This window comes from Ascaphus truei, chromosome 12 (genome assembly GCF_040206685.1).
Source record: "Ascaphus truei isolate aAscTru1 chromosome 12, aAscTru1.hap1, whole genome shotgun sequence".
Classification (NCBI taxonomy): domain Eukaryota; kingdom Metazoa; phylum Chordata; class Amphibia; order Anura; family Ascaphidae; genus Ascaphus; species Ascaphus truei.
The window spans coordinates 48,082,141-48,104,336 of record NC_134494.1 but is presented as its reverse complement, the minus strand read 5'-3'; the positions used below and the strand labels follow the sequence as shown (position 1 = coordinate 48,104,336).

Sequence of the window (22,196 nt, the reverse complement as noted above, 5' to 3'; positions counted from 1 at the left end):
CTGTATATATATGTGTGTGTGTGTATGTATGTGTATATGTATATGTGTGTGTGTGTATGTATGTGTGTGTGTGTATGTATGTGTGTGGGGGGGTGGACGGCACCTCGATCAGATCCCGCCCCCCTCCCTCCCAGTCCCGCCCCCCTCCCTCCAACTCCGGCTCCCGGCTCCTTACAGACCGCATATCGCGGTCTGTGCCTGTCAGCGCAGAGGGAGCGGGGCCTTAGCCTAAAACACAAGTGTGAGAGTGTAACAAAGGGGTGCGCAATCTTTTCTCCCTGCTCGGCTCCGGTGCCCCCCCCCCCTGCTCGGCTCCGGTGTCAAATGACCATTGACCATTACCATAACGAGGCGTCGCTGGAAGCTAAGGTAAGTCAGTTACAGAGGCCTCGCGCGGTCCCCCGACATTTAATTTAAACACCTTAGGGGAGCACACGGGACCTCTGTAACCGCCGCGCCCCCCCCCCCTAAGAAAACCTCACGCACCCCTGCTCCCCCTCCCCCCCCACTTATAGACCTATACTTATATACTTCAAGATGTTGTTATTCATATCTGTAAATGCTTATGTAACGGGTATTCCCCCACCCAAAAGCATATGGTATGTGTATGTGGGGAACCTAATGTTACCAGGTGTGGTGCTTTACCTGTTAGGCTCACAGGGGGCCTAAGCCTCCGCCACGGGGAGCCTGGGGCACGTATAATAATAGGAGTAACCTCGTACTCGGTGCAGCGCCTCCACCTGCGATGGCTCCCACCAGGGGGGAGTGATCCTTGCAGGACAATTAATATATATCACACACACAGCATGTAAAACAACCAATAACTTTACTGTGGCAAACGTACTTAATCATATATATATCAACAGGTGCCCCTCTCTAGAGGAGACACTACTACTGCGTCTCAAAGGACGCTACCCCCTTTCACCGGGTGATCCCACCCCGTGTCCAGTAACCCCACACAATATGTCCTCTACCCTCAAGTGAGATAATATATGTGTGACTGCGCAGCCACTATGTCTTGTATGAACAAATGGTATAGTTGGTGCACTTGAAGATTACCTGCCGAGCACTCCGGTGCCCGGGCCTGCCAAGGAGCTTCACAAAGGATCCGAAGGCTGACGAGTGAATACAGGAACTACCATCCGGGGCGATCCCACCCGGATGGCTGCTGCAGCCGCAGCGGAGGTCTGAGCCCAAACCTCTGGATGGACGCGCCGCGTCTGCTGTGTCCCTAACTGACTCTGGATAATAATAATGGGGCAGGGTCCCTAACCTGGGGCCTGTCCCTGAACAACACAACACTACTGGTGACTCAGGGCTATCTGGGGCCTAGGGGGCTGCTGGCCTAGTGCAGGGAATCACTGACTCCTGCACCCTACCTGCTTCCCCTAGCTGCTCCTGACGCAGACTAACATGGGCTCAGCGCGCGAAAAGTATCCAATCTCCCCTGCAGGGAGATCCTACAACACTATTTGCTACCTGGCATCACCTGACTCTGCCGCTGTGCACCCTGGGGGCTGACTCTTCTTGGGAGCTATTCTCCCTTGTGGGGGCCTCGCGCGCACTTCCTTTGCGCATGCGCCAACCTCTGTAGTGGCAGCTGGCTACCACGACCCATTGCGCATGCGCAACTACATTGAAGATGGCGGCGCCCCTCGCGGGAGCCGCCGGGGGCCTCCAGAGCTCCCTGCTCGGCCCCCACCCTCCAGGAACGCCGGCGGGGCTGCCGCTTGGCTCCGGCAGCCCCCCCCCCCCATCAGCGGAGGTAACGGGGGTCGCGGAGCAACTGGGGGGACCTTGCTACACTTATATATATTTACCTATTTGCAATCATTTCCTAAGTCATCTATCCTTCTATATTATAAAAGATGATCTATATTGCTTTAAAAAATGAATCCCTGTAAAATTAGATACAGAGGAGGATATACCCCGCTCCAACCGCTGTGAATACATGTTTTAGTATCGTAGATGTTTGTGCTACCAGGGTAGTGAAATATATCCGAAAAGGAATGAGTTGTGTTTGGAAAAACACTTCCCATGTAGAAAAGACCCTATTAATGGTGCACAGCAGGCCTATCTAGTTATATTATATGTAGGTCTGGGGATGCACAAATGGATTGCTGTTAAAATTGTAAAACTTTATTGATGTATCAAATAATAGAAATAAACTTAAAAGGTAGATCTGTAAACCATGTATTGTTATAGGTCCAATGATAATAATAATAATAATAGCATGTTCTTGTATAGCGCTGCTAATTGTATGCAGCGCTTTACAGAGACATAGTTGCAGGCACAGGTCCCTGCCCCGTGGAGCTTACAATCTATGTTTTTTTGGTGCCTGAGGCACAGGGGGATAAAGTGACTTGCCCAAGGTCACAAGGAGCCGACACCGGGCTCCCCTGCAGCAATCTCAGTGTCTTTTACTCACTGAGCCACTCCTTATCCTTTATGATGTGATTGCGAGCCAGTGCTGACAGTGTTTAGTCTTACTGGTACTGCACCATTCCACTCTGATAGGCAATACTGTGCTGCCTCTATTCAGGTGGAGAGAGCTCCTAGATATGGAGTACATGAAACAGGAGCAATAATGTTAATGCTGCCTGGCAGAAATCAGCGCGTGAATCGCAATTAACTAGTCTTAGCTCTCCCTTTTTCAGAACGCTTTGGCGCCATCTAGTGGCCAAGTAAAATTAAACGGCATTTTAATTTTTTACCCATTTTGACTTTAAAGAGTTAATTTCTTCAAGGATCTCCACACATATCAATATATCAATAACATCTATATTGTGTATTCTGTCTAAACTAAAATAACATATTACAATCAAAAGTTATAATAAATAATAAATGGAATATATATATATAAATAATAATGGAATATATATATTATGTAGGAGTTATGTGCTGTATTTAATACATTTATTTTCATTCACCTGAGTGCTGTCTCCCTTTTTGCTGCTATGCGGTAATGTATACTTTTATATATATATATATATATATATATATAATATTGAGTTAAGTTATGGTGAGTAAAAAAAGTGACAAAAACCCTCCATAGCACCCAGCGCTACAAAAAACAATTACCAAATACTAAAAAACACTCTAATACATATGACATGTGATATATATAATCAATGAAAGGAGGTGTTAAACAGTGACTTTCCCTAAATAAATGCAGCCAATTAGGTCCTCGACCCCACACGAGCCAAGAGGAAATGTAGAGTGAAGATGATCTAGGTGCAAATAAAAAGCCAAAAAGGAGGGGGGGGGAGAGAGAACATAGAGCAGTGTGTCTGGACTTAGCCTCTAGAGGAGGGGGGGGGGGAGAGAGAACATAGAGCAGTGTGTCTGGACTTAGCCTCTAGAGGAGGGTGATGAATGCACTTACAATTAAGTAGAGAATACACACTTTTCTCCAGCGTCTGAAACAGGGATGGTATCAGTGTGGGACGGAGCCAAAGATGCTTTATCCAAGATGTCGTCTTATTGCAGGATCCCTACTATTTTAGGGATACTTGGTACTTGGTCTCAATGAAGCATCATAGGGAGAGAAATCCATGAAGAGCAAACGTAGTGAAATACTGTTTAATAAAATGCATAAAAACCCTATAGCATATAGGTTATTAACTCACACTTTGATAAAAGAGTGCAGGCAATGAGAGAATTGGGGCGGCGGAGAATCCCATGTTCGCGCGAGAAGGGAGGTGACGACGTCGCGGCACATGACACGGAAGCGGAGAGCCTCTTTGGAAAGGGAGACGCGGACGCAGGAGCGGGTCGGCACTGCTCGCTCCAGGCATAGCTGTGGGACACAGAGCTTGGAACTGTAGAGGAGAGGACCGAGCTCCTGGGACACAGGACATCGATCTGTCACGTATTAAATGGACATAGTTCTGGCAGATTACCATATCTGGGTGTGAGAGACACAGTCCGCCCCAATTCTCTCCCTGCCTGCACTCTTTTATCAAAGTGTGAGTTGATAACCTATATGCTATAGGGTTTTTATGCATTTTATATAACAACTAATTCATACTACCCTAAAATCCTATAAAGTGAACTCCTAACGTCTGCAAAAATCATGAACTATTTAGAGATGGGATCTATATAAATGACAGCAAGAAATCATCATTCAGTAGGAATCTTTCTTTCTTTAATACAGTAGGAGATCTGGAAATGCTGCGGGATCTCCGTTCCAATTCTCCTCTTTAGTTTATTTTCCGAGACAAGGATTGTGAATGAAGTTTAAAAGGAAGAAGTCTAGTCTCTCTGTCTTTATTTTCCAGATGTGGTTCTCGATGTGGAAGACCAGCATTCTGTTGATCCGAAGGAGGTTCCGTCGTATCCATGAATGTAACACTTTGTGAGGAAATATATGCCGCTAACTCTGAAGGATCATGACATTCCAAAAACGGATCTACAGGACCAAACCTGGCTTGCAATTTATGAAACACCGGCTGAAGAGCAAGGAATTGTTTCCTGAGATTAGCATTTTCTCTAGAAAAGTCAGTTGAGAAAGAAATTCGATGGCCATTATATTGAAAGGTTTTCATCTTTTTAGCAATAAGAAGAATTTCCGTAACTTGCTGATATCTTAAACAATATGCAATCATCAGCCTTGGACCTTTTTTCACATTTTCCTTGCTAGATCTGATGCAATGTGCCCTTTGAATGTCAAGAGGAGGATCAAATGTTGTTTTGAGGAGTTTAGGAAGTCATTGATCCAAAAACTTTTCAGGTGACTTTTTCTCAATTTCTTATGGTACACCATAAATGTTACATAGTTACATAGTTACATAGTAGATGAGGTTGAAAAAAGACGTACGTTCATCAAGTTCAACCTATGCTAAATTTAGACAACAGATACTTTATCCTATATCTATACTTACTTATTGATCCAAATGTGTATGTTGTTCCTTCTCTGGCGATCCTTCAGTTCAGTTTTTTGCACTTATAGATCATCTATTTGATGTCTCATTTGATCTATTAATGCAATTGAATCCTCCATTATACCAACTCCATTTTCTACTTCAGTAATTCTGGTTACCGCCCCCAGTATTTGTTTTTGAGAAGTGAGTACATCCTTTTGAATTAAAGTTGTTCGTTCATTTATAGCGATAATCATCGACTTCATCTTTGCCAGTTCTTTAAACAAAGCTTCCACACAAAACTGATCATGTGACTTTGTTGAAGGGATAGGATAAGCTTTATTCTTTTTATTGCCTGTAACTGCCATCTGAAAAATATATATATTTTTTTTTATCTTGCTAGTTGAAGATATAAAGAACCAAAATTATTTTGGATAGATAACTAAAATATACGACAAGCTTGTGTAGAAAATTGATGTTAAAGAGGCTGAGTTCAGTTGGTATCTTTGTTTGGAAATGCTTTATGCTTTTGTCTTTTCCTTATAGATTGTCACTTAGTCCCTCTCTCAGCAACTGACAAACTTGTATTCCTGTAACTGAAAACTGTTTTCTGCCCGCCGGTCCTGTGTCTCTCTGTGTTCCAAGCACTTCTTCCGCTTTGCTCCACTCCTCCAAACCGGTTGCTTGAAAACGTGACACGTCACTCGGGACCCCCCGATGGTACTCGCGCAGTGCAGGAGGACGGACAGGAAGTACACAGAGCTGAAGGACACTGTGGGACCAAAAATTGCTGGCACCAATCCAACGCATTTCACTCAGTGACTGAGCTTCCTCGGGGATTATGGGATGCCATGTTGTGCTTCTTTATATACCCATTAATTTATGATGTCCCAAGTCCGTCTCCAATGTTGTGAATTAATATAACAGCTTAATACAATCTACACTGACATGCAAAACATAATGAAAACCTTTAATACATGTAAAATAATTAAGATATTCTGACAGAATATTTAAAATAATTAAAAATCACACACCAAAATTATTAGAAGTTTGTGAATTATATGTACACTTGATAAATTAGTCAAAGTGCCACAAGATGGTGGAAGAGAGCAATAGTAACTCATTAAAGAACACCAATATAAATATCAATCCATATAATACCAATGCATATATTGTATACATCAGCACATATATCAATGTATATATTAATGAGAGAAGAAAAGAGAGAAAAAATTAATTAACAAAAGAATTCACATCAATGTCTATATTTAATCCCTTTGGATGCAAGGTGTTTAGATTGAATATCCAAAAGTGTTCCCAGCGTGAGAGATCAGTAGTTCTTTTACTGGGTACCCCTCTCAATTTAGGGACACCTACCCTATCCCGATGTATGTAAGGCCTGTTGGATCCGATTTATGAAATTTTTTGAAATGCAAAGAAACATTGTGAGTTTCCAATCCCATAATTATATTACACGTATGTTCCAATATTCTTACCCTTAATGGTCGTGCGGTTCTGCCCACATATTGTAGACCACAGGGACATAGAAGTAGATCAACTACATGATCGGATTTACAAATTGTTTCACTTTAAATTATTTTGTGCTTCTTTTTTTTTAGGTTGCCCATTTATTGACATTGTGGCAATCCATGTCCATATTGCCCCTCTACCCCCAATAAAATGGGCACTGGTATTTAACCCCTTCATTACCTTAGCAGTTAGCCGCTAAGGTAATCTAAAGCCGAGTGTTAATGTATTTTTATGTAGCCAGGACTGGTTTCTGGCTACCAGTCTGCACTTCTCCTGGCAGTAAGCCCTGGTCAGAGCAGGCCTGCCAGGACTAATCCTGGGCTTTCCCCACCCCCAGCAGCTTCTGTGAGTCACAGGGGAGGTGGTGCAACTAGGCCTGAGTGTCCAATCAGGGACTCAGACCTGGTTCCTGCTTTTCTTGTACTTGGGGGACTGCACTACCAAAGTTAGTCAGTTGTCTCTACCCTTGAGAGAGACAGGTTCTCACCCAGAAGTGCGGATGGCTTTGCACTTACTGCCGTCTCCCCTTGGGGAGTTAGGAGTGAGACCATACCCCTGGCTCTAATAGGTAGTCAGGGAAGAGCAAGGACTGCTGTGGGGGCCCTGTACCAATAGTGGAGGTCCAGGGAACTTCCTGAGGGTGAAGCCCCAAGAACTGCTGTAACCACTGTGTGAGCGGTGTATGCTGACCATCTGCAGTGTGTATGAATAAAGAGTGTTCCTGTTCCAATATACCCTCCTGCCTGAGACTGCAATCTATCAGGGGGAGAGAAAGAAGTTCTCCTGTAGGGATTGTCCCCACATCCCTGATGCCTGCAAGAGATGGAGGCGCTGTCACTGTGAGTACGAATCAGTTACTACCCCAGAAGCCTGTTCTATTCTCCAACACAACACCGCAGGAAACGTATCTATGCATGTGAAAGCGGCTCTGGCCGCAGGTTGGTTCTGCCCGCTTCTGCACATGTGCAAGCAGCTCTGGCGGCTTATGCACATCTTCAGTTGGCGCTGGCCGCTTCTGTGCATGCGCAGCTGGCGCTGGCCGTTTCTGCGCATGCGGTGTTGTCCATTTCTGCGCATGCGCAAGCGATACCGGCCACTGCTATGCATGAGTATGGTGAAGGCCGCTGCTGCACATGTGCGGCGACGGCCACTTCGATGCATGCGCGCGGTGATGGCTGCTTCTGTGCATGCGCACGGTGACGGATGCTTCTGTGAATGTGCACGGCGACGGCCCCTTCTGCGCATGCGCGGCAAGCACCATAGAATTACTTCACTTCCATTACACATTTTCGTAAAAAGGGCAGCAGCCAGAGGAATATTTTCTTCGGCAGCAGCAGGAAGCAATGCGCTGTGGTCAGCAGGAAAATGCAGAATTTTTTTTAAGGGAGTGCACATTCAGTACCACTAATGATAAAGAGAAAGCATGTGTGCCGAGTACTACTGAATCTACCAAAGTACAGAAAAAGAATAAGTATGCAGAGATGCCTGTGTGAGCTAGGAACTCTGCAGGCAAAGTCTGCTCACCTGTAGGACTGCCACACAAAACAACAGGACTGGCACTTATAACAGTGTGCTGAGATTTAACCACAATAAGATGAGTGGAGGATATAAAAGAATAAGTGAATAGTGACCCCCAGTGGTGAATGGTGAAAATACACTCTAGCCACAAAACAAGTGAAAGAAGTCCTTAACTAGCGAGACTCTATAAGTGATACAGAGAAAATAAAGATAATGAATAAAGCAAAAACGTCCCCACTCGACCTTCAAATAGGAAAGAGTCTTCTGTTTTTCTTAGAGATAAGGTTGAAACGGAATGAGGGAGCGGGATACGTCATATACAAAAAATAGTAAGAAACAAATATAGCGAGTAGTATTGCCGATACAAGTAACAGATACAGCGCTGTTAACCTTCAAACATTATACTCACAAAGATATGAGTCAATAAAGCGTGTCACACTCCACACTCTGGTGAGCAGGCAAGGATTCAATATGATGTAAGATGACCTCTTAGGTATAACGCCGTGTGGGTATACTGGGGTACAAGACAGGAGAGCACCACAGCGCAGACTATACGAACACAACTTAATAAAGTAACATTTAAAATAAACCTTCAAAAACACGCACTTACAATAAGTGCAGCAAAAAAAGGGTACAGAGTATATCACGGAGCAACGGCGATCTCACCGCCCCTCTCGTACTGATTGGATGTACGCCATTGAACGCCGATGTCGGGATGGTGATGCTTCCTATTGCGGCCGCCTGGAATCAGCAGCTGCACTCCACGGGGCTCTCTCTCTCACTCCGTGTCACTCCTTCCACTCTCCTCCTGGATTCCACGCGTTTCGCTGGGTATAGCAAGCTACCTACACAGCTAGCAGCAATGATAAAGTAATGAGAAGTTCCTCATTTCTCCGGAGCGGTAACGGTAACACCTGTCTATATGATACTTAATAATCAAGCATCAGTAGTATCAGCCCATGCTCGATGCTACAAAAAGACTAAATATCCGCTCCAGTACTCAAATGACGAACCCTACATAACCTCTGGCATCATGAACCTGCTATGTATTTTAACTGTTTTCTTTCTCCTGGCCTCATGGAGATGTTACTCCCTCTATCCACTACAAACTCCTCCATCCTGGCCCACACCCAACATCACCATACACCCTGGACTACTCAGAAGCCTTTCTACTGAATGTTGGTGGAGAACTCTAAAAACCAGCACACCAACCACTGCTCACTCAAATGGCAAACATCACAAATCTAGAACTTGCAAATAACTACCCAAATGTCTACTCATACTATTACTCTCTTTAGCAGGTGATATTGAACCTAACCCAGGTCCTCCCATTTCAGCTCTGTCCCATGCCCCTGAGAATTCCACCTTTAAATTCCAAAAAGGGCTATCTGTCGCCCAAATAAACATCCGGAGCCGGCTGCCCAAACTGGACGAACTAAGGGCATGGTGCCTTATGCATAAACCAAAAGCCATCGTTCTTACGGAAACATGGCTATCCCCTAAAACCCCTGATGCAAATATTGCCATTCAGGGATACTCCATTTTTAGGAGTGATAGGTCAAAGAGAGGAGGAGGGGTGTTATTTTATATTGCAGACACATTACAATTTACACTGTTAAATTGCCCACCAAGCCCACCCTCTTTTGAAATTCTAGTTGGCAAAATCTGCCTCCCCTTTTCTAAGCCCATCTTGCTTGCTGGCATCTACCGTCCCCCTAAAGCCCCTCTACAATCCCTGACTGATATCACCCAATTTCTTGGCTCCATTTCCTCTCTGAATGAGAAGAGTGAGCTGCTAGTTCTTGGGGATTTCAACTTCAATTGGCTTGACCCTAAAAACCACAAAATCCAGATACAACTCAAGTCACTTAACCTATCGCAACTCATTTCCCAACCTACACGGATAAACCTGAAACCGCACAACCATTCCTTGCTAGACTGGATTCTCTCCTCAAACCCCAGCAGAATCCAATCCTCTGGCATCCTTCCTGATATTTTCAGTGACCGTGCAATAGTGTACTGTGTAAGGAAAATTAAACCGCCCCATTCAAGCCCTAAAGTTCTCCTCACTAGAACATTTAAAAACTTTAACCCACAACAGTTTCTGGATGACCTTACCAACTGCCCATGGCACAGAATCGATTTAATTCCCGACCCTGATTCTGCGCTCGACTATTTCCAATCTGAGTTCTTAAAACTCTGCAATACCCATGCTCCACTACGCAAAATAACGGTACGGGGGCCCATCTTCCATGGGTTACAACTGACCTTATAGCACTCTACCAGCTCAGGGATGCCTTGTGGAAAAGCTACAAAGTAACTGGCACTACCAAGGATCTCAATCACTACAGATGCATGCGGAACATGTGCACAAGGCAAACAAGGCACGCAAAAGCACAATACTGTATTACTCTGACAATCTCCACCAGAATACATCAAACCCAGCTAACTTCTGGAAGGTTATCAACAATATATTCCAGCCTCCTAACCATCAACAACCAAGTAATATCACTAAGGGGGATATTACTCTGACAAACCCCACTGACATTGCAAATGCATTCAATGATTACTTTGTGGGGTGTGCCACTAAATTATTAGCGAAACGCAGCCCAAACCCCAAACATGAATCTCATCCTGGGTGTATCCCTACAGTCCCACACCCTCCCAACACAGCCCACAATTTTCAATTTGGCCCAGTATCTGAAGAGGAGATTATACAAGCGCTCCTCAAACTAAAACTAAGAAGCCAATGTGGACCCGACTTACTAAAATCTAGGTTCCTACGACTTGGTGCCCCAGCCATTGCCAAACCAATTGCATCCATAGTCAACTCTATCCTGTCTGCAGGCCATATCCCTAAGACCTGGAAAACTGCCAGAGTTGTCCCAATCTTCAAAAGTGGGGACAAAAACACTGTCTCAGACTACAGGCCAATCTCACTTCTCCCAATTCTATCCGAAGTCATGGAAAAATGTGTCCTCTCCCAATTAACCGATTTCTATACCAAGACAAATTTCCCTAGCCAATTCCAGTCTGGGTTTCGTCCCAAACACTCCACCATAACTACCCTGCTAAAAGTTTGCAATGAAATCCAGTGTGGAATGGAACGGGGACAACTCACTGGTGCAGTATTCCTAGATTTTGCAAAGGCTTTTGACACAGTTGATCATGCTATCCTGCTTAACAAACTCCAGAGCTCTGGAATAGGGAAGCATGCTTTAAACTGGTTTCAGTCCTACCTATCAGGAAGATCCCAACATGTGTCCATCTCAGGCTCTAACTCCAACCCCCTTGATATCACCTGTGGTGTCCCGCAAGGCTCTGTTCTGGGGCCCCTACTCTTCTCAGTGTTCATTAATGATCTTCCCACAGCTTGTAAGGAAGCCTCTATACACATGTATGCAGATGACACAATCCTATATGCACACAGCCATAGCCTCTCTGACCTTCAACACATACTTCAGTCTGACTTTTTGAGACTCGAAAACTGGATTTCCCAAAACAAGCTGTTTTTAAACACTGACAAGACTATAACAATGGTATTTGGGACCAAGACTAAATTTGTAAAGCTTCCAGTGACTGAGCTCCTGATTAGAACCAACGCTAACACCAACCTAACACCTGTCACTAGTTTTAAATACCTGGGCTTATGGTTTGACTCCCACTTATCATTCGGGATGCACATTGATACCCTGACAACCAAGACCTATGCCAAACTAGGGGTACTTTACAGGAACAAATCCTCCCTAAGTCTCCTAGTCAGAAAGCGTATCGCACAGCAGATGCTAATGCCAATTATTGACTATGGAGACATAGGGCCTCATGCAGAGAGCATCGTTATTTCAAAACTCGCCATTTTTTGTTCAATTTCGCGCAGAAAACGGCAGAAAATGGCGAGTTACGAAAAACGCGCCAATTTTTTTTTCCTATGTCTAAAACTCGCCTCGCGGCTGGCGAGAACCTCCATCTCGCCATTTTTAAAACTCTCCGAATGCAGAGAGGTGCGAACGGCATGTAGCGGCTGTTCGCGCCAAAAAATGGCGCGATTCTCGCATTTTTGCCGCGCCAGGAAAAGATGGCGCTCGCCGCCTAAAGTAAAGGGGAAAAAAAAGGCGCGAATTTGTTTTTACACGTTTCTGAAGCGCGCATCTCGCCAATTTAAACTCGCCACACGCATCCATGTTAAACATAGCAGAATTCGCACTTTTCTGCATATGGAGAATAAAACTCTCCAAAAAAGCTACTTTTTATGAAATTCGCCAATTTTAAAATTCTATGCTCTCTGCATGAGGCCCATAGTATATGGCTCGGCTCCTCAAACCCACCTTAGCAAACTTGACACCCTCTACAATTCATTTTGTCGTTTTGTTCTCCAATGCAACTACAACACACATCACTGCGAAATGCTCAAAGAACTAGATTGGTCATCACTCGAGTCTAGGCGCAAAGTTCACCTTTCCTGTCTTGCCTTTAAATTCTTCATGGGCAAGCTACCCAGCTACCTGAACAAGCTCCTCACCCCTACCACATGCAGCACTTATCACCTGAGATCAGACTCCAAAAGACTATTCATGGTCCCCAGGCTCAACAAAGTATCTGGACGTTCCTCCTTCTCCTTCCGTGCACCCCAAAACTGGAACAACCTACCAGAAACTCTCACATCCACCACCAGTTTAAGTTCTTTCAAATCTAAGGCTGTCTCACATTTTAACCTGGTCTGTAACTGTTTCATACGCTCATAATATATATTTTCTTTAACTGTGCACGCAATGTCTTGTATATAATGTATATGTTCATTTATGTAACTGTACTTGAAACCATGTATTATTTGTTTTACTCTGTGCCCAGGACATACTTGAAAACGAGAGGTAACTCTCAATGTATCACTTCCTGGTAAAATATTCTATAAATAAAATAAACAAATAAATTGAGTATTACATACATATCAATTTACAAATATGTTCATGAAAAAACCTAGAATTAGTACAGCATACTTATTGCTATTGCTTGCAACAACATCATAATAAGCATAAAACAAACTTAAACTAACTACAATAATTATCACCAAATGGTTTAAAATAATAGCAGCAAAGGTACAAAGGAAATGGGAAAATATAGCATTTATACAGGAACAATACATAGTACATTAAAAACTCGTATACTTAAAACTATTCAAAAGTGTCTGATCAACTAGTCTATCATTTTTATTTTCTGTTTTCTTGCGGAAAAGCTCATTGTTGTTCCAGCATGAATGAACAGACGAATGACACGAAAGATACAAGATATCAAGCATAGGAGATACCGGCATACCATAACGGGGCCTGTATCTTGGGAAGCAGGGGGTCCCCTGACCAGAAATCAATGCGGTTCTGCTCCAGAGACCCCCTGTTCCAGCAAGATTTTCACAGGGAGAGGTCTCTCTCTCTCTCTCTCTCTTTTAGGTATGCGCGTAGCACAAAGAATGTAAGCAGTATTCTAAACATTTTGCCCCTTGGGGATCTTTCAGGTGCTCCTAGCATTGTCTGGTCAATACCTGTCCCGATAGTGTTTCCACAGCAAAGAATTAGAAGCTATTTTCACCATTGGCATTGAGCATGAGATAAAATGAGCATAACTCCACCAGTCAGAAGTTTTACTTGCAGAACATACACCCACCGTCACCCTATAAGAGCAACTATGAGCAGAACTCAGCAAGGATTTACATTCAGGTGCAAATGGAATTCACATCTTTGCTGTGAGCAAAAACCTTTGTTCGCATGACTTAGACTTAGACTTGTAATATAGTGCGGGCGCACGCGTTTAGTTTCTATAGGGCAAGAGGTGGCTCGCACGGCTAGGGGGGTGGATCTGACGTCACAGTGTTAGGCCACACTGTGATTGGCTCTCAGCCTCATGTGGTGCGGCAACAGCGCGAAAATATAAATTTCTTGTATTTCCTCTGATCTGACGCGCCACCGCTCACGGCCCTGCGTGCCCGTCTCAACTATAGCAACGTCAGCCTCACACAGGCAATTATCATTGACACGCGCATGCGTGCACACTATATTACAGGCCTTAGTGATCACAATAGTGTTTTCTGAGGAAAATCGATTTCCAGAAAGAAAAACTTGTTTTCCCTTCTAAGCATTGAAAGTGCTTTCAAAGTGTACAAAACAGTGACAGTTGCAGCAATTCCAATGATACAGAAATGGGGTTATAAGCAACTGAGGATCTTTGAGACAGGAGTTTGGTCCATGAAAGTTGGAGGGAAAACACAGTGAGGGAGAATTTTCCAACTTTATATCTGTCCTTTTTTAGCACCCATTTTTCTTACAGGTTCCTGAGATACTTACCGGTGAAGTTAACGGGTATATGTCACGGTGGGATTATGGCAGGCAGATTATGGCAGGCTGTATAAGGTCACATAAATATATATAACAGATGATATATATTTATCACTGGGTCTGAACTGAAACTAGTCTTAGATATAATAAAGTGAGTTTATTCCTTAGAATAAAGGTGAACACATGAATAGTACAGTAACAGACAAGAAGAACACTTACTTAGGGGTTGGGGAATGAGAAGTTAGATGTAGCATTTCTCTTCAGCAATCAGGTAATCATTCAGTTGATATCAGGTAACCATACCAGCAAAGGAAGATTAACCAAGGAATATGGGGAACAGCAGTTTATATATCTTTTGTCCCTCTATTCTTAACCTGAAGTACCTGTGATTGGTTTTCAATTATCTCCAGCCAATCTTTGATGGGGAACACATTTTGGGACAGGCCCCCCTGCTAGCTGGCACATGCGCAGTAGAACTCTGGGGTCTCATTTCTGTAACCCCCCATAGGCAAATGGAATGCCAGCCAGTCTACCCATCTGGATCTCTAGCAAGATAACCTTTGTTGGAAGGTGATAACTGGGACACTTGGAGACTGCTCTGGTTTGAGCCTCCTCCGCCCTTAAATCATCAGGGAGGGTGACAAGACCCTTTGAACAACACTTAAATCCTAGACATTAGGGCGCCTCTTGGGCCATCTGCTATCCTGGTGGACAAAGGAATTTCCTCTGAGTCTTTGTCCATACCTTGGGACACAGTATCAAACATAAAACATAAACGTATTAAAATATCCGGTTCCATTGGGTCTAGCAGAACCAAACTTCCCAGTTCTCATGGCCGGAACTGGGACACCATATGGTCCAAAAAGCGACTTGCTACGACCTATGAAACCGGAGTTACACAAATGCACATTAAATAATTTTTCATTTTAATACAAAAATCTCCGCTAACAAAGAAATCTCAGCTTTTCACTAAAAACCCATTGAAAACAACGGGCTTCTCCGCCATAGACTTTCAATGGCAAATTGCCGCCATTGAGGTCAATGGGGTTTCTCCGCCATTGAAGTCTATGGGAAAAGTCCCGAACCTTCAAGGGGGTCCACACCCCGTCGGGTTGGTCCAGGCGGGTCAAGGATGGTTCTGCAGTGATGCCGGAGCAGTGACTACAGACACCCCAAACCTCGATCCGCTGGGCCCTCCGGAACCGGAGATATGGAGTACCAAAATACAGCATTTCACACTTAGTCATTTTTCTTAGCTGTTTCTGCCGCCGCCGGCAAAGCCTATGGCGCGACCCGTTCTTCTGGGTGCGACCCTTATTGGGGGTCCAGGATGTGGGGACCCGGTTGTGGTCGAGTGGGGGGACGCCTAGGGACTAGGGGCAAAAAGAATTTTATTCCTAGGGCCCTAGAGCTGTTTATTCCCACGCCACTTGACGTTGACCTTGACTTGTAAGTGATCAAAGCTCTCCTATTGAAAATGTATCCGCTTTGCGGTTTGCGGTCTGGACGGCAGCCAACTTGTTCTTCGAAAGTTACCTCGAGGAACCTCCATTGAAGTCGATGAGCCCATTGACTTTCAATGGGAAACCGCCGCTCTCCCTCTCGGACGCCACCTGCTGGTCTTTACAGGAAACAGGACTAAAACAACAAGATTCTCCATTAGAATGCATGGAGCCCTAATGGCGGCCAATGGGGACCTGCAAAATGGTGCCTGAAAAGGCGGGAAAACTTCACAAAGAGCTATAATCATTAAAGGACTATTAACCCTTGTGCTCCCGGATAGATTCTAGTGTGTGTGTGTGATGCAGACACTGAGTAAACCAGACATTACGATGGAACAGGGGAACAGGGGAATACACATGTACATGTCATTCCAGGGGTTAAATCACTGTTCTGGGTCTTAGCCCAGTTAACCCTTTGACTCCCGGGTGAGGTCAGGGGATGGCCAAATGGAGTGTAACCCCTTTAATCCCGGGCCACCCCCTTTCTCCCCCTACAGTATAAATATCCCTCAATGGAAACAAAATGGCTGCCAAATCTTGGGCCAATGGGAAGTTGCAAAATCATCGGCTGGGGCTTCCTTTTTAATGACTAATTACATTCCCTTTAAAAAACAAAAAGAAATAGAAAATAGTACAGTTCAGCTCTGGAAGACTCTCCAGTTCCATCCCTGTAAGGAAAATAAAATGAAGGTTAGTGAGGATGGAATGCTCTTTTAATCCCTGGTTTCCTGATGATCCTGCAGGTCACTGAAGTAGCCATTGGGTTAATTTGAGATGTATATGTGTTGTGGTACACAATTAGCAATTCTGTGCTGGAATTTTATCAAGTAGCTTCTTTGTGCTTTGACAAAATAAATGAATCGGTCAAGATGTACAAATTCAAACAACTTGCATAACGGCTTCTTCTTGAAGGAGGCTTGACATTATCCACAGTGCAGATATAATAGAAGTATTAAAACTCTCCATTAATCCTTTAGATCGGAAATGGGATGCAGATTAAATTAATTATGTTGTCTTTCAAACAAGCAGACTATATTTAACCCCATTGCGTCAGAAAGGGGTTTTGTATCCCCATACAAGGCATGTCCAGCAGTGATGCAGTTAACAGTATGACCTATGATATTTCCTTGTAATCTCATTTTAAGGAAATGTTTGAGTATTAAGCATTTTCCCACAGTGCCGAGACAATATGCTTTCCCTTTGCCAAAATGGCATTCACACAGATCTCTCACTTCTAGTAGCTTTAAGGTATGCTTTTGAAAAAAGTCCAACATGCCTTTGCCAGTTTGCTTCTATTGATCATTATCAAGCCTTGAATAAGTGAAGCCGCTGAAGACCTGGAGCACTATGCACAATAGCTTCAGCGCTGCAGTAGTTTTGGCATCGGAAGTGAAACATGCAGTAAAAATGTTAACAGGAGCAATCCAAGATTATTAAATACCTAGCAAGTTTGTTACTTACATATTCAATCCAATATCAGTCTTTTGGTGTCATTTTGGGTTCGTCATCTGGTGTTCAGCGCTTCAAGCTTCATTAAGCTCTAGGAGTTCGTAGAGGCAGTCCCATCTGAAGCCCATATCCTACACCCAGGCCCACTGACTCAAATCCAGGCAGGTGTAAAAAGTAAAATATACTGGACACCTAACAAGCTCCTATTGAACCCCCAAAATAACCACAACATATATATAAGCATATGAGTGTCACAGAGGAGTGCTACTGAGCATGGCAATATATATTTAAAACCAGAGACAGAACATAAAACACAGACAAGGCTCAGTTTTAGCACATCCAGTGAAACTCATACACGGTACAGTGCCTAAATATATATGTATGAATATCTATTAAGTAAAATGGTCTTTTAGTTTGACATTTTTGGCCAAAATTGTTGTAAGCCCCTGAGCCACTTAATAGATATTTATACATATATATTTAGGCACTGTACCATGTATGAGTTTCACTGGATGTGCTAAAACTGAGCCTTGTCTGTGTTTTATGTTCTGTCTCTGGTTTTAAAGGTGTAAAAAGTAACCAGGGATTCTTTATTGATCATTCACTGTAGATCTCTCGCAGCGTGCATAAGGCTCAGAGGATTCCAGGCCTATGGATGGTGCTTGCTCTCTGAGTCTGGAGCATTCAGATCTTGTATGACCAGTCAGCCATGAGGTCTGGCTGGTCTCTCTCACTCCCAGCGGGGAGGAGAAGCTCTCACTCCCACTCCTTAGGAAGGAGGGGAACAGACTAACTAAATTTGGCACTGTCCCTGTGAGGAACCAGAAGGGGAGGGCTCAAGGTCTGTACCTATATCTGATAGGCTATACACAGGCCATGAGTCACCACCACACTTCAGTCACTCAGAGAGCGTGCTCGACTGCTAAAACTCTGACTCAGGCCCTCATTCTCTCATGTCTCGATTACTGCAACCTCCTGCTGTCCGGCCTTCCTGCCTCTCACCTGTCTCCCCTACAATCTATCCTAAACGCTGCTGCCAGAATCACTCTACACGTTCCTAAATCTGTCTCAGCGTCTCCCCTGCTGAAATCCCTTTCCTGGCTTCCTATCAGATCTCACACTCAATTCTCCTCCTCACTTTTAAAGCATTATCATTTTCTGCCCCTCCTTACATCTCAGCCCTAATTTCTCGCTATACACCATCCCGACTCTTACGTTCTGCTCAAGGATGCCTTCTCTCTACCCCCTTTGTATCTAAAGTCCACTCCACTTATTCCCATGATCTGTTATTTGTATTATTTGTTATTTATATGATTACCATGTGTATTACTACTGTAAAGCGCTATGTACATTAATGGCGCTATATAAATAAAGACATACATACATTCATGTTTTGCCTGGATAAAGGAACAGGCTCAATAAAGCCAAGATATACTGTACAGATGCAGCGGCAGTTATTCGAACAAATCACGGCGCCGTTTTCGTGTGCGCTGCTGTATTCCACGCGGCATTAACGCGGCCAATCGCCCCAGGCGCACGTGTTTATCGCGGTTGCTTTGTTTGAATTTCATGGATTCTGTTTCTTTGGGTGCAATGAAATTAATGAATTGCAATGTGTACAGCACTGTGCTACTGTGTCACTGTGTCACTGTGTTACTGTGTTACTGTGTCACTGTGTCACTGTGTTACTGTGCTACTGTGTCAATTTCAGGTGTTTAAAAACCAGAACACTAAAATGCCATTTTCTGCACTCGCCGCACTCGCATCTTAAGGCGAGAAGGGGTGGTACGGTTGGAAGAAATCACGCACCACGGCATGGGTATTCCGAGGTATACACTGCGTGAAGTGTTCGAACAACAGCCACTGCATCTGTAATTGTACCCAAATAGGACTCCACGTGCATACCTCTGTACACATCTCTTACCAACCCCAATACTATTTTAAGTTGGAAGTACAGCCCTGCAAAGTAACAGGTTGTGGGTGTTTTAACTAATCTAAGACCAGCTGCCACGAAGAGACTTCCTAAAAATTCTTCATTCAGAGACACATAGAGCACAAGACTGCAAAATGTCCCACATCTGCCCTGACGTGTTTAATAAGCTCTACCTTTTTGGTGACATCTTATTCACTGCTACTTTAAAACATGTCTGAGTGCAATTTTCAAATATAGTTTCATGTGTCACGCAAATTTTCTTTATAATTAAATATGTATCTGTTTTATATATTGTGATATAGTTACAGTGTTACATATTAGATGAGGTTGAAAAAAGACATGCGTCCATCAAGTGCCCCCTATGCTAAATTTAGACGACAGACACTTTATCCTACTGCTGCGGCCGAGTTTATTCGAGCATTTGCCCGTTCTCGGCCGCAGCAGTTACCTGGCGCGCGCCGGAGGGTGCCGGGCTCGCGCCGAAGCAGCGGAGGAGCGCCCTCCGATCGGGGCTTTCTTCCTCCCGCTGCCGGGTCCGCCGGGTCCCCCGGAACCCCCTGCCGCCGTCCCCCACATCGCGGGACACCAGGGCTCCCTCGGGGAGCCCTGGACGCGCGTGCAGGGGGCGCAGGCACCCGATGACGCGTGACCGCGCATCGGTGACGCGCGGCACGCCGAGGGGATGCCACTAGCAAGCCGGGAAATCTCCCGGCTTGCGGAACTGGCCGCACTTTAATAAAGTGTGCCGCCAGTGTATATCTGTACTTACAGTATATTGGATCCAAACAGGAAGGCAAACACAAAATCCCAGTGTCATATCATACTTTGATATCTCATAAGGGGAAATAAATGAATTCCGGACTCCAAGAATTGGCAATCAGATTACTCCCTGGGTCAACATCCTTCTCATGTTTACTTATTAGGTATATCCCTGTATAATTTTGTTTCTAAAAAGATGTCCAACCTTTTTTTGAACAAATCTATTGTATCTGCCATCACAGTCTCCATGGGTAATGAATCCCACATTGTAACTGCCCTTACTGTAAAGATCCCTTTCCTTTGTTGCTGGTGAAATCTCCTTTCCTCCAACCTTAAGGTATGGCCCGAGTCCTTTGTACTTCCCCTGGGATGAATAGTTATTTTGAAACCTCCTTGTACTGTCCTCGAATATATTTGTATATAGTTATCATATCCCCTCTAAGACGCCTCTTTTCTTAGGTAAATGAATCTAATTTAGCTAGCCTCTCCTCATAAATCAGATTATCCATCCCCTTTATTAATTTGGTGGCTCTTCTCTGCACTCTCTCTAGTTCCATCATGTCTTTTCTAAGAAGTGGTTACCAAAATTGTACTCCATATTCAAGGTGTGATCTTACTAATGCTTTATAAAGGGGCATAATTATGTTTACTTCCCTTCCATCCATTGCCATTTAATGCAAGATCTTGTTTGCCTTTGCAGCTACTACATGACATTGGACACTATTGCATACAAGCACTCCTAAATCCTTCTCCAATTCCCCCAATTTATCCCCATTTAATTTGTAAGTCGCCTGTTTATTCTTGTTTCCCAAATTCATAAACTTACATTTATCTGTATTAAACCTCATCTGCCATTTACCTGCCCAAGTTTCCAGTCTCTCCAAGTCCTTCTGGAGGGAAATTACATCCTGCTCTGATTCTACTATTTTACACAATTTAGTGTCATTAGCGAAGTTGGAGACTTTGCTCTCTATACCAACCTCAAGGTCATTAATAAACCAGTTAAAAAGCAGGGGTCCCAGTACCAATCCCCGAGGTATTTCACTCACAACTTTAACCCAATCTGAAAAAGTTCCAATTACGACAACCCTCTGTTGTCTGTCCTTCAACCAGTTTTCCATCCAGGTGGAAATACTTTTACGGAGTCCAATTTGCTTTATTTTGTACACTAACCTCTTGTGTGGAACCGTATAAAAAGCCTTTGCAAAATCTAAGTAGACCACATCAACCTGGTCTAAATTCCTAATTACCTCCTCAAAAAATAAATAAAGTTAGTTTGGCAAGATCTATCCTTCATAAATCCATGCTGACTATTACTAATAATTTTGTTTTCCATTAGGTATTCCTGAATATTATCCCGTACTAAACCTTCAAGAAGTTTCCCCACTATTGAAGTCAGGCTTACAGGTCTGTAATTCCCCGGTTGTGATCTAGCTTCCTTTTTAAATATAGGCACCACATCTGCTTTACGCCAATCTTGTAGTACTGAGCCTGTGGAAATGGAGTCCTTGGGATTTATTCACCAAACATACTTAGAGCACTATAAATGCAATTATAGTGTTATATCGCCTGTGTTGCTATTCACAAAGGTCTGATAACCGGGCAATATCTCACTAAAACGGCTTTTTATAGTACTATAACAATTTGGCTATAACAAGCCATGCGATAAGCCAAAAAATGCCCAAAATTGAAAAAACTTCCAGAAACTGCTATTCACTAAACTCCGATATGCATATAGTACTATATAAAACGTGCAATCTTTTCTCGCCAGCTAGAGACTGGTGCTAAAGGAATTGCAATATGCATAAAAGGAGTTTCTTTTAGTTTTACTGCACAGGCTTGATACTGGGGGTTCCCGCGGGGTCTCCCCGGTATCAATTCTATGCAGTAAAAATAAAACTGCAGCCAGTTTCATTACCTTAGTGGCTAACCGCTAAGGTAATGAAAGGATTAAATAGCAGGCACTGATTTGTTGATGGTACAGGGTGTAGATAAAGCTTTTAGTAGCCCCAGGGTTTGTGTTTAGGCCTTGCGGGAGGGTGGCAGTAGAAGTTAACCCTTTCATTACCTTAGCGGTTACAACGGTGGTGGCTGACCTCTATTTGTCCTTTCAATCCCTGTATTGTGTGTGAGAGAGAGTGTGTGTGGGAGAGTGTGTGTGGGAGTGTGGGAAAGTGTATGTGTGAGTGTGGGAGAGAGTATGTGTGAGTGTGGGAGTGTGTATGTGTGAGTGTGGGAGAGAGTATGTGTGAGTGTGGGAGAGTGTGTGTGAGTGTGGGAGAGTGTATGTGTGAGTGTGGGAGAGAGTATGTGGGAGTGT

General features: G+C 43.9%; 1 protein-coding gene across 1 annotated transcript in view; it reads left to right on the top strand.

The window, feature by feature from the left end:
* Window positions 1-4,404, top strand: part of LOC142463876 (astacin-like metalloendopeptidase) — a 34,521-nt gene extending 30,117 nt beyond the window's left edge. Inside the window, exon 13 of the mRNA XM_075566693.1 lies at window positions 4,281-4,404. Coding sequence (XP_075422808.1) covers window positions 4,281-4,345 — 65 coding nt within the window. The 3' untranslated portion in view covers window positions 4,346-4,404. The remainder of the gene's footprint in view (window positions 1-4,280) is intronic.
* Window positions 4,405-22,196: the final 17,792 nt, after the last annotated feature.